General features: G+C 62.4%; 1 protein-coding gene across 1 annotated transcript in view; it reads left to right on the forward strand.

The window, feature by feature from the left end:
* LOC117653674 (agrin-like) overlaps nt 1–12,040 on the forward strand; it is a 178,431-nt gene that overhangs the window by 105,555 nt on the left and 60,836 nt on the right. Inside the window, exon 2 of the mRNA XM_034399497.1 lies at nt 8,798–8,833. Within this exon, the coding sequence (XP_034255388.1) occupies nt 8,798–8,833 (36 nt within the window). The remainder of the gene's footprint in view (nt 1–8,797; nt 8,834–12,040) is intronic.

Raw genomic sequence — 12,040 nt, forward strand, 5'->3', positions numbered from 1 at the left:
TCCTGTTTAGCGACTCTGGAGCTCAAAACGTGTCCAAAATTTTAGCCGCCTCCGCCGGTCTTCTGGCCCACTGTGCTGTGCTGGCCTGCCAACTGCGCTCTGCGCGTCTGCTCGCCGATCTGGTTTCGTTTTGCCGCGTTTTTCACTCGTTTGGCTGTGGATGGCGCCTTCCCATCCCGGGCCGATGATTACCTGGAGCACGCCGTGGTAGGCCTGGAGCAGGAACAGGAGAAAACAAGCCTCTTTTTCTGTCTTCTCTTTTTATTAAAGACAGCAGCAGGCCGCTTGTAACGAACCCGCAGCATCCGACTGTGTGTCGCCACTTCGGCCGTCTCGGATTTCGCGTCGCGGGCCGCAGACAGCGCGCGTGGCGCGGGCGAGGGCACTGGTAATGATTCGCTCACCGCGTCGCCGCGTCGCGGTGTGCCCCGCGGCGCCTTTTATGACGCAACCGCCTCGACATATTTTGTTTCGACGCGCATCACGCTCCCCATTCGTCCTGAATCAATACGCCAGCCTATTTCCCCCGGGGTGTGAGGGAGGAGGAGGGGGAGGGGGAGGAGGACCTAGCTGGGGTCTAGCAGGAGTAGGAGTAGTCTCGTCGGCGGGGCCAGCCTGGTCGCCAGTCCGACTCCACCTGAAGGCGGGCGGGCTAGGCGGGCCTCGCCGTCTCGATTTGTTTCTGCCTGGTCACCCTCGCCCCCTCCCCCTTAACGACGCGATCCAGCAGTCTGAGGAGGAGGAATGGAATTGGGGGATGAAGCGTGAGAATGGGGTGGGAGGGGGGGGGGGCTTCGAGGGTTAGAGAGAGGGGGAGGGGGCCTCGGACACGGCGAGATGACGGAGCAGGCAAATTAGAAGGCGCGGCGTGACAGCCCGACTGGTACTGCACCTGCCACCGCGACAACGGCTTGGTGGTGGGGGGAGGGGGGTCGCCGCGACGGGGTCAAGTGCCCCTCGGGGACAGATTTTTCGGCTCGGCCGACAACGACGAGCTGATCCCGAGAAATAACGGTCCAGGCTCATTGCCTCGTGTGTGTGTGTGTGTGTGTGTGTGTGTGTGCGTGCGTGTGTGTGTGTGTGCGTGTGCGGTAAGTCGTCCCTCCCCTCTGCTCGTTATTGGTGGACGCGTCATCTCGGGGCTCGGGGGAGGCCCTGCCGCCTGCCTCCGCCGTTGCAGGGGAGGGGGTAATGCTCGGGAAGATTGAGTGAAACGCGAAGAACAAAAGGAGGGGCGGATCCAGGAAGGGTCCGGCCGGCCGGACGACGGCCGGCCATATCGGATTTCGGGCGGGCGCAAGCAGCGCCAGCAAGGTGCGCGCGTTCGCAGGGGTAGCGCCGACGCCTGGGCCCCGGCCGCCCCGGCCGCCCCGGGCTGCGGCACTGTGGGGCTGTGGGTGAAGGTGAGGACGGCCATCCGCATCTCAAGTACGTAATAAGGTGCCGCCAGCCCCGCCAGCCCGCCGGGCTTGCCGCAAAGCCCCGCCGAGGCCGCCGAGGCCGTGCCGCCATTGGAGGGGCGGTGCTGCGGTGCGCTGAGCCACGCCGTCGGTGCGTGCGGTGCGTGCGACGGCACTGCGGAATCAATGGGCGTGCCGACGGCGGGGCCCTCAAGGCGCCCCGCCCTGCCCGGCCCTGCCACCTGCACGAACGACACCGCCAAACAACGCAGGAACAGCGCGGAGGCCGCGCGGAGAGCACCAGCGCCACCACCGCGGCCACGACGGTCATCTTGGCGAGGGGCGCTCCGACGCAGCCCCGCCGCGCCACGCCGCGCCCGTTTGTATTCATCAGGGTCGACAGCTCGGCCGCCCGCGGGACGGCGTGGCGGCCGGTCTCAGCCCCCCGCCTCGCCCCCGCCTCGCCTCCCTGCAGGCCCCCGCGGCGGTGGGAGGGCGCGCCGCCAGTTAGAGGCTTCCTGGACTCCCCCTGGAACTCTCGGGCTGGGCCGGGCCGCTGGACTCCAGCCGCTGGAGGCTCCAGGCTCCGAGCCCGAGGCTCAGGGGCTCAGGGGCGGACTGGTCTCGCCCCGCCGAGCGCCCCGCCGAGCAACGGCCAATCCCCGGTCATTGACGGCGGCCGCTTCGAACACCACTTGGAATGAGTGTTTACGAGGGTGCATTATTTACGCGCACCGCGCTGATCCTAGCTGCCTACACTGCGAAACGCAGTACAGGCGCCTTGAAAAAGCCTGGTGATCAGAGCAGCCCGCCTTCGGTTGTGGGTACCAGGTTGTCGAGCTATCGCACAAACTTGATACCACAGCTAAGTAAGTTTTCCTTGTGTGCCAGACTAGCAGGCCTTTTCTTGCGGTGTGGCGGGGCATCTTGGCGGAGAAGCTTGCGGTGCTGGGCACAGCGGCGCAGCGGCGCACCACACACCTGCGTGGCTTTTTGGCGGCCGGAGGGCCAGACCGAGGGCCAGACCGAGGGCCGGACCCACGTCCACAGTGCGGACTCCACACGCCCCTTTTGTTCTTGCCACAATGCCTCCTGTCTTTTGTCTCGCTAAGCGTGTTTGTCTTGGCCGGGGCCGAGGCCGGTGTGGGGCCGGGCGGCCGGGACCGAGGAGGCCCGGACGGCCCGGGCCGAGGCCGCTGCTGAGCTGTTCTTGGCCGGGTTCGCGGCGTCTCTCACGACGACCACCTTCACCCCCAACGACCCAGCGCGACCCTCGCTGCCAGGGAGTTGTGTGTGTTGAATCTTACTTCCCTCTCAACTCTGAAGGGCTTCCTTTCGGATCTTAAACGTCCTTAAAATGTGCTGATCTTTGTTTTCGAGTGCTTTTTGCGTCTAATGGAAACGCCAAATGCTTTTTTCGTTGATTTTTTTTTGGTGTGCGTTTCTTTTAAGTACTTTGCATTCCGCAGTCGGTGCACCGCGGATCCATTTCGCTCGCCTAGGTTCTCCTCCGCAATTACCCTCCGGCGAGGGGCTCCTCCCCGCCCCGCCCCGCCTCGCCCCGCCCCGCGGTTCGGGAAGACGGTTGCCCATTGTTTTCCAGGCCGATGGCTCGGTCCATATAAAAGGAAGGTGCGGCGACCCGGCCGGGCCGCGGGGCGGGGCGGGGCGGGGCGCGTGGAGGAAGAAGTGAAGTGGGTATTAGGCGGAAGGCGCGCCGGATTTCCGGCGAACATTCGGCTGCCGTAAGGCAAGCCGGCAAGCCGCGAGGCTAGCCAACAGCAGACTGATTCCGAGAGTCGTTTTCGTCGCTCTGTCTCTCTCGCACCCATACGGGACGCCCCATGAGTGCGAGAGGGACAGAGCGACGAAAACGACTCTCGGAATCAGCCTGCAGGCGAGCCGAGAGGGCATCAGACGGTCCGAGAGGCAAGCCGGCGGGCAAGGCATGCAAGCCGAGGGATCGCATGTGCCGCCGCGGGGCGTATCTGCGAGTGCAGTGGCGTGGCAGTGGCGTGGCAGTGCTTTCCGAATGCACAGCCGCGGCCAAATTAAAAGGATTACGGCGGCGGACCGCCGCGCTGCCGCCGAGTCGAGCCGCGCGGCGCGCATCCGTAGGCCGTATACAGGGATATCGCCTCGGAGGCGCGCGGCGAAGCGCGGCGGGGTAAGCCTTAGTTATGCCAGTCGTATCTTCACATTCCGGGGCACCATATCCTCTGCGGTGCGCGGCGGCGCGGCGGCCCTACACCCGCACGCACCACGCCGCGCGCGCCACGCGTGCGTCCTGCCTGACCCGGCCCCGCGTGTCCTGGGAAGGGTTGGAGAGAGAGAGAGAGAGAGAGAGAGAGAGAGAGAGAGAGAGAGGGAGAGAGAGGGAGAGGGAGAGAGAGAGAGAGAGAGAGCGCTGCTTGGTCGGGATAACACGGCACGGCTTCTCCTCGCAATCTTGCCCCGTGATTTGAATCCGCGGCAACCCCCGCGGGGCCGCGGGCCGCGGCACGGAGGCCGGGGCGCCCCCCGCGGGGCCTGCGCGGAGGCGGGCTGCGATCGCGCGCCTCGGTGATGAGCGTCGCCTAAGTGACTCGCGCGCCGCGCCGCGTCCTGCCGAACCCGGCCGAACCCCTCGGGAGAAAACTGCCGTGCCACTCGCGACCTTCAAAACGGACGAAAATCGGGTCCGTTTGTTTTTCAATTCGAATCTTTCCCGCGCCCCACTGTGCCCACGCATTGCCTTATCACGCCCACTGGTGTTTTTCTTTGAAATCGTCGCCGAAGGACGGCCGGCCCGCGCCGTCGCTGCGCCATCCAATCAGGTTTATTATTCGAAAGGGAAACGGTCCTGAGGCGGTGGCGGTGGTGGCGGCGGGCGTGGCCCCGCAGAAGGACACAAGTTCAAGTAGAAGAAATGCAGAGAGAGATTGTTCCCTTGATTGCAACTGGATCCGCAGGGATCAGAAGGCGGGGTCTAGAAGGGATTCCTCCGCACTATTTTCTTTTCCTCGTTCGATTCTCGGAAAGCTCCACCTGTGTGTGTGTGTGTGTGTGTGTGTGTGTGTGTGTGTGTGTGTGTGTTTCCGTGCGTGTGTGTGTGTTTCCGTGCGTGTGGTTGTCGGTGTGAGCGTGCGCTCGGTACCCGCAGTGTCATTCGCTTCGATATCGTTCCCGACGGTCCCCGGTTCCCGTTTGGATCGGAGCCCCGGGGAGGTAGGCAGTGCGCTCGCTGGCGTGCGCCACGGGTTGCCTACACTGGCATTCGCAGGCGCCCGGCATGGCGGCGCGCAGCACCACGGCTGTTTCCAGGGTAGCCGGGGGGTTTTCCAGGGCTGCCGGGGTTTCCAGGGTCGCAAGGGTTGCCGGCGGTGTCGAGGGAGGGCGTCGCGTCGAGACCCTTGTTCACGGAGACGGGGCTGTTTCCAGGGTAGCCGGGGTTTTCCAGGGCTGCCGGGGTTTCCAGGGTCGCAAGGGTTGCCGGCGGTGTCGAGGGAGGGCGTCGCGTCGAGACCCTTGTTCACGGAGACGGGGCTGTTTCCAGGGTAGCCGGGGGTTTTCCAGGGCTGCCGGGGTTTCCAGGGTCGCAAGGGTTGCCGGCGGTGTCGAGGGAGGGCGTCGCGCCGAGACCCTTGTTCACGGAGACGGGGCTGTTTCCAGGGTAGCCGGGGGGTTTTCCAGGGCTGCCGGGGTTTCCAGGGTCGCAAGGGTTGCCGGCGGTGTCGAGGGAGGGCGTCGCGTCGAGACCCTTGTTCACGGAGACGGGGGAATTAAAAGGAGTGGAGCATTCTCCGCCCCACCCCGCACAGGGCCGCGCAGGGCCGCGCGCCCCCCAGTAGTGCCCCCGAGTGGTGGCCCCGCCGAGGCCCCCGCCCCGTCTCCGGCGACGCAACTCGGGGGAGGAGATTGATAATTTGAATAGACAATCCATCGCTCGCGGGCAGAGAGCAGAGAGCGGGGCGGCCGAGGGGAAGGGGGAGGGTGGCGGCACGGCGGCGGCGTCTCCGGCCCCGCCGGCCTCCGCGCGCCAAGACACGGCCATCACTTACTCGTTGACGACGGAATCAAATGGATGAGTGTGTGCTTGAGCCGCACGGCCGGGGGGATATTGCCTGGGGGAGGCGGGCCTAGGCGGCGGGGCGCGGCGAAGATTGGCAACAGTTATTACTCGATACAGTGGCCGTCTCGTTAGGCCGCCCCGCCCCGCCGCTTCGAGACTCGGATCACGTCGCGCGCGTCTCGGAGGGGACGCGGCCCAGGAAGGGGTGCGCCGGAGAAATCAGTGTCTGGGGCGTCGCACAGTGGGCCAGAAGACCGGTGGAGGCGGCCAAACCTCTAGACGCGTTTTGAGCTCTAGAGTCACTAAGCAGGCCTCGAACCGAACGTGTGACCCCACCAATGGATTCCTCGAGAGCAATCCATTGGTGGGGTCACACGTTCGGTTCGAGTCCCATTTAGCGACTCTGGAGCTCAAAACGCGTCTCGAGTTTTGGCCGCCTCCACCGGTCTTCTGGCCCACTGTGCGTCGCACGGCGGGACGACGGCGGCCTTCTTTACGCAGGCGGGGCCGCGCATTTTTGCAGCGTCTGCTTCAGGATCAGCGCCCAGCGCCGCATTAGTCTTTCTTAAAAAGTTTGTCGGCGTGCATGGGTAAGGTCGCAGCCCCCGCCACGCCACGCCCTCGCTGCGACCGCTGACTGACGGATGAGACAAAGGGCCGCTCATCATAGATCGCAGCCACAACCAGTGGCGGCGCCCCAGTCCTTTGGTGAAATGGCCCTGCCCGCCTGGCCCGGCCGCGAACGGGGAGGGGGCAGGGGGAGGCGGGGGGCGGTCTAAACTTCATAATATGAGGCAAAGCTCTTCCGCTAATAACATTTTGCGCCTCGAGAATCACTTTGGTGCGGTCGTGCCCCACCCGGCCCCGCCCCGCCCCGCCCCGCCCCGCCTTGTTCCATCAGCGCCTGCCTGCCCTACTCCACACTGCGCAAAGGGTCAGGTCCGCTCAAAGTCCCCCCTCTCTCTCTCTCTCTCTCTCTCTCTCTCTCTCTCTCTCTCCTCTCTCTCTCTCTCTCTCTCTCTCTCTCTCTCTGCGATGTGGAGGCAGCGCAAAACTGTGGTGTGCGTTCGGAGCAGCCCCGCGCTGGCACGCCACTGCCACGCCACTGCCATTGCCACGCCATGCCACGCCAACGCACAGTGTACGGCACGGTGCCAATCATGGCGTGCGGCAGGCTACTCTTGTCCGGCGCTGCGACGGCCAGCGCCTGGACATGCCGTCTCGGCCGAGGCGAGGCGAGACCGATGTTACCACGGCCGCCACGACAGAATGACGTCATAGAGTGACATGGCCGCGTCCAGGCACTCTGCTTCCAGCGTGGGAGGCCTGGCGTCGGACAGGCTCGGTGTACACACACCGGGAAAGGGAGTGGGCACGGCCTCGCACTGCTTGTCGGAGACGAGATGGCTGACTGCTCGGCTACGGCTCCGGTATCGGCTTCCTCTCTCGCTCCTGCCTCCCGAAGTCGCCCCAGTTGCGAGTATCAGTTTTGACTTTGAGTGCACTCGGGACTCGGCGCGGCCCCCTCTGCAGTCGGGGCTGCCTAAGTGTCTCCCTCCCGTCAGTCTGGGGGAGCAGGGAACAGAGAGACGCCGGAGCCGAGAGGGGCGTGGGCACCGTGCGCCCGGCGTACCTGGAACACAGCAAGCTAGTCGGAGTGACGGAGTGACAGTCAGTCAGGGTGAATGGCGGCAAGTTAGTTACAACTTGCGCCTTTTGCGTGACTGTACCGCGCTCTGAGAGAGAGAGAGAGAGAGAGAGAAAGGAGAGAGAGAGAGAGAGAGAGAGGAGAGAGAGAGAGAAGGCGGGAGGGAAAGCGGCAATAACCTTGTTATCGTGAGGGCAACTTTCTTCTCTGGCGCTTAACGCGCTGCTCCGCTTGCCTCGGATGAAAAGAATGGGCCCCGGCGGGCCTCGAACCCGCGCCAGCGCGCGACACGCACCTTGTCCAGGAAGGGCCCAAAGTGGAGGGCAAACGAAGATGAGGGAGGTCTTATCTGTGCGGGGGGAACGGCAGACAGAGGGAGAAAAACCCTTCGCCGTCCTTAAGCAGGTCCTCGAACTTGCTGCGCCAAAGCCGCTCTCCAGGAAAGTGGCCTTTCCGATCTTAGCAGCGGGCCGAGTCGAGCCGGGCCAGAAGCCGGTGGAGGCGGCCAAAACTCTAGACGCGTTTTGAGCTCCAGAGTCGCTAAATGGGACTCGAACCGAACGTGTGACCCCACCAATGGATTCCTCGTTCGGAGAGCAATCCATTGGTGGGGTCACACGTTCGGTTCGAGCCCTGTTTAGCAACTCTGGAGCCCAAAACGCGTCTAGAGTTTTGGCCGCCTCCACCGGCTTCTGGCCCGCTGTGTCGAGCCAGGTCAGGCGGGGCCAGCCGAGGCAGGGCAAGCCGGGTACGTAGCAGGAAATGGAACCACCGCGGTCGTCCAGAATATTCGTACACCACTGCACTGTAAGAAATAAAAACTGGGAAGTGACGACGATACCTCTGGAATAAAAATGTTGCCGGAGGTTCTTTGTAAATTTACGAAGAATCGGGGCCTCAATTGTGAATTTCAGAGGATTATTTTTACAGTGTGGAGCGTTTGGACCTAAACCGGCGGGGTGAGTTTTCGTACTCAAGTTTGGTTGACAAGGGCCGTAAACGAGTGGCGGGACGGGGCGGGGCGGGGCGGCGCACTCGCGCCCTATCTTGCAGCTCGTCGGCGCGCATTGTCCCGCGGTGCGGCGACTTGCTTCTCTGGAAAGGTGAGCCGTGGAAAGAGCGGCGGTGCGCGTGTGTGGAACTCAAGGAGCCGCGCCTGCCGAGGCTGCCGAGCCGAGCCCCGTGTGTGACGCCGCGTGACGCGCGCAAGTTTTGTTTGCCAACTTGGCTCGGCTCGGCTGGGCACAGTGGGCCAGAAGCCGGTGGAGGCGGCCAACACTCTAGACGCGTTTTGAGCTCCAGAGTCGCTAAATGGGACTCGAACCGAACGTGTGACCCCACCAATGTATTCCTCGTTCGGAGAGCAACACATTGGTGGGGTCACACGTTCGGTTCGAGACCCATTTGGCGACTGTGGAGCTCAAAACGCGTCTAGAGTTTTGGCCGCCTCCACCGGCTTCTGGCCCACTGTGCTCGGCTCACTCGGCGCAGTGCCAGGGCAGCCAGGGCTTTTGGACGCGTCACGACGAAAGCTGGTTTATTAATGTGTGCCTGCCCCCGGCTGCCCCCGGCCCGGTGGCGCGGTCCACGCCGACAGCGGCGCACCGCACCGGCCGTGTGAATTCGCACACACGCAGCGCGCCCCAGGAAAGAGGGAGAGAGAGCGAAGTCCTGACTGTTTTTGTTTCCTTGTTGCAGATTTCTCCGACTTGCCCGGAGCCACGAGCTTGGAAGGTGAGTACCGCGCTCGCTGCCGGCATTCCTATGCAAATCGGGGGGCTAGGTGGCTAAGGCCGCCGCGGCGCCGCGCTGCGCAACTCGCTTGCAGTGGCGTGCCCGTCTCTGCGCGCCGGTCGCACGCCGGACTCACAGCCTCGCCTCGCCGAGAAGAGAGAGAGAGAGGCGGCCGGGAGGGGCCGGGCGGCCAAAGCGCGGCGGCGGCGGTGCAATGCGGGTACTACGCCGCCGGCCCCGCCAGCCCCGCCGGCCCCGCCAGCACTGGCAAATAAACGGGGATTAACAAAGTTTTAAGGGAGCAGGGGCAAGGACACGGGGCCATCGCCACCTCGTCTCCTCCGGCAAGGCCTTCGGCGGCCGCACGGCCTCCAGCACGGCCTCCACGGCCTCCAGCACGGCCTCCACCGCGGCACGCCACGCCACAGTGGGAGGGATCCTTAACTTACCTCACAACGGCATCATAACGTTATCGTACGAGTTAAAGTTATGACCCTTAACTTCTAAATTCTTTTCAAAAGGATAAGTTATTTTTCTTGTGTCTCGAATTTGTGTGGAGATACTTTTGGAAGTACTTGCAAAAGTCCGTACCCTTAACCTTTAGCGAACATTGTCTTATGTTACGTTATGAAAGCAGTGTTAGTTACATGTTAAGTTAAGTTAAGGATCCCTGCACAGTGGGCCAAAATACCGGACGAGTTTTGAGTGGCAGAGTCGCTAAATGGGACACGACCCGAACGTGTGACCCCATCAATGGATTGCTCTCCGAACGAGGAATCCATTGGTGGGGTCACAAGTCCTGTTAAGCGACTCTGGAGCTCTAAACGCGTCTGGAATTTTCGAGGGGGCAAAAACTCGGGATTTTCGTGTACACATGATTCGGAAAACGCAATGATTGCGCATGGTTTTAATTGATTTCATGGCTGATTTTGCCTTATTTCGCGACGCACCAGGGTGATGTTGAGCGTGATTGCGTGTGATTGTGTTCGGAAAGAAATGATTTCGGACTGATTTGGCCTGGTTTCGTGTGATTCTGCCTAGTTTCGGTCGATTTTAGTGATTTTGGCTGATTTCGGATTGCTTGATTTCGCGTGATTCTAAATGATTCGCGTTTGATTTCGGGGGCCGTGTACACATGATTGCGCGAGTTTTTGCCCCCTCGGGAATTTTGGCCGCTTGCACTGGTCCTCAGGCGCACTGTGCACGGTGCGCGTCCGGGCGCGGCGTTGCCATGGCGACGACGTGCCACACCGGGGGGCCGAGGCCAGGGATCACGCCGCTAAAGGTGTTTCGCCGCACCGGCCTCATCTTGTTTGTTCGTTTTATAATACGCTCCAGCGGCTGAGAATAGGCCCGGCCAGAATGCAAAGTAGTGTAGTGGCGGCGGTGCGACGGCCATTTTACCACCACAGTCCCTCCAGCGCCAAGTCAGAAAGGGGGTGGGGGAGGGGTTGTAATTATAATTGTTGTTGGCTCCCAAACAAAGTCCCGGAGCAAGGCAGGCCGGGCGGGGCTGGCAAGGTGATCGCGCCTGGTCCAGTAATTAACCTAAGCAAGCCGGCGACCCACCGCAAGCGGCGTAGCCCGCAGCCCCAGCCGCGCCCGCATCGCGCATAGCGGCACCGCACAGTGGGCCAGAAGCCGGTGGAGGCGGCCAAAATTCCTGACGCATTTTGAGCTCCAGAAACGCTAAATGGGACTCAAACCGAGCGTAAGACCCCACCAATGGATTCCTCGTTCGGAGAACAATCCATTGGTGGGGTCACACGTTCGATTCGAGTCTCATTTAGCGACTCTGGAGCTCAAAACGCGTCTAGAATTTTGGCCGCCTGCACCCGTTTCTGGCCCACTGTGCACCGGGGCCCTCGCGCGGAGGCGTGCCTCGGCTCAACGACTACTTGCGCGTACCGCGTGCGTGCGAGTTTCACTCCAAAGTTGCTGTTTGACCAACCGACGTGCCCACAGCGGTGTGGTGGTGCTGCATATAAGTAGGCCGAAATCCGAGCTGAAATGCCGCGATGCACCCAGTGAAGGAAGACCTCTTACAACCTCTAGTACGACATTTTCAAAACTTTTTTCCTGGAAGTCTCGTTTTGAATCGACAATCCCTGATGTGAAGGGCTAAAGGACTGAAGCCCAAAATTTCACTGTCGCATGAAAGAATCTCCCGAAAGTAGACTTTTGGAACGTGTCGCGGTGAGAGGGTGGTCACACGTGTCCAGACTGACGAGTCGCCGCAATGTCCGGGGCGGCGGTGTGGCGGTGCCGTTCGTTTCCCGCCAGCTTTGTTGTTGTTGTTGTGTTTTGTTGTTTTTCTCGCACCCCACTTCCTGTGCGACTGTGCTGTTCTTGCAACACTTGACATTGGAAATCGAACCCGTCCTCCGCGCCGGGGAAGGGAGAGGGACAACCACCTTGCCCCACCCCCACACCATGTCCTCTCTCTCTCTCTCTCTCTCTCTCTCTCTCTCTCTCTCTCTCTCTCTCTCTCTCTCTCTCTCTCTCTCTCTCCCCGCCGTTCTCTGCTGTCCCTCTCCCACTCATTAACCTGCCTCCCCCCTGCCATCCTATCGGCCCTTTAATATTGCCCCGGGCCCCGGGCCAGCCTGGGCCCTGCGGGGATTCAGGTGATCCCCTCAGCCCCCTCCCCCGTCCTTTTCTATCTCAGCAGCGCGGCGCCGGCTGGCGACTCCTTGATCATTTTCACGACCTTTCCAATAAATCCTCCAATATTGTGGATGGGAATCAATCGGCGCCCGGAGCTCCCCGCCCCGCCACTCTAAGCGGAAAAGACGAACCATGCCCTGCTCTACTGCTCCTCTTAATTTATTCCCTCATCGCGAAGCTGCGCGCCCGCGGGGGAGGGAAAGGGGGGGAAAAATATCGGATTGTTTCCTGTTTCCCAGGGTTGTTGTCGAAGGGCGGGTCCAGAGACGGGTCCAGCGGGTGGCGATGCCTGTGGGCGAAGTGCGACTTTTTGCCTACCTTCCAGGCAGTCCGTGTCGCGCTATGGCGTGCTGTGCTGTCCGCGAGGAAACTGACGACGACGGTGACGCCGCCCTCCGCCACGTCGAAAGGCCACTCGATGCCCGACGCACAAGTTTGCGCGCCGCTGGAGTGCGCGGCGAGGCGGCCGGAGAGGCACTCGGGCCGCTCCAGCAGCCAGGCTCCAGCAACAGCAGCCCGTTCCAGCCCGGCACAGCCCGG

This window comes from Thrips palmi, unplaced genomic scaffold, assembly GCF_012932325.1.
Source record: "Thrips palmi isolate BJ-2018 unplaced genomic scaffold, TpBJ-2018v1 HiC_scaffold_8, whole genome shotgun sequence".
Taxonomy (NCBI): domain Eukaryota; kingdom Metazoa; phylum Arthropoda; class Insecta; order Thysanoptera; family Thripidae; genus Thrips; species Thrips palmi.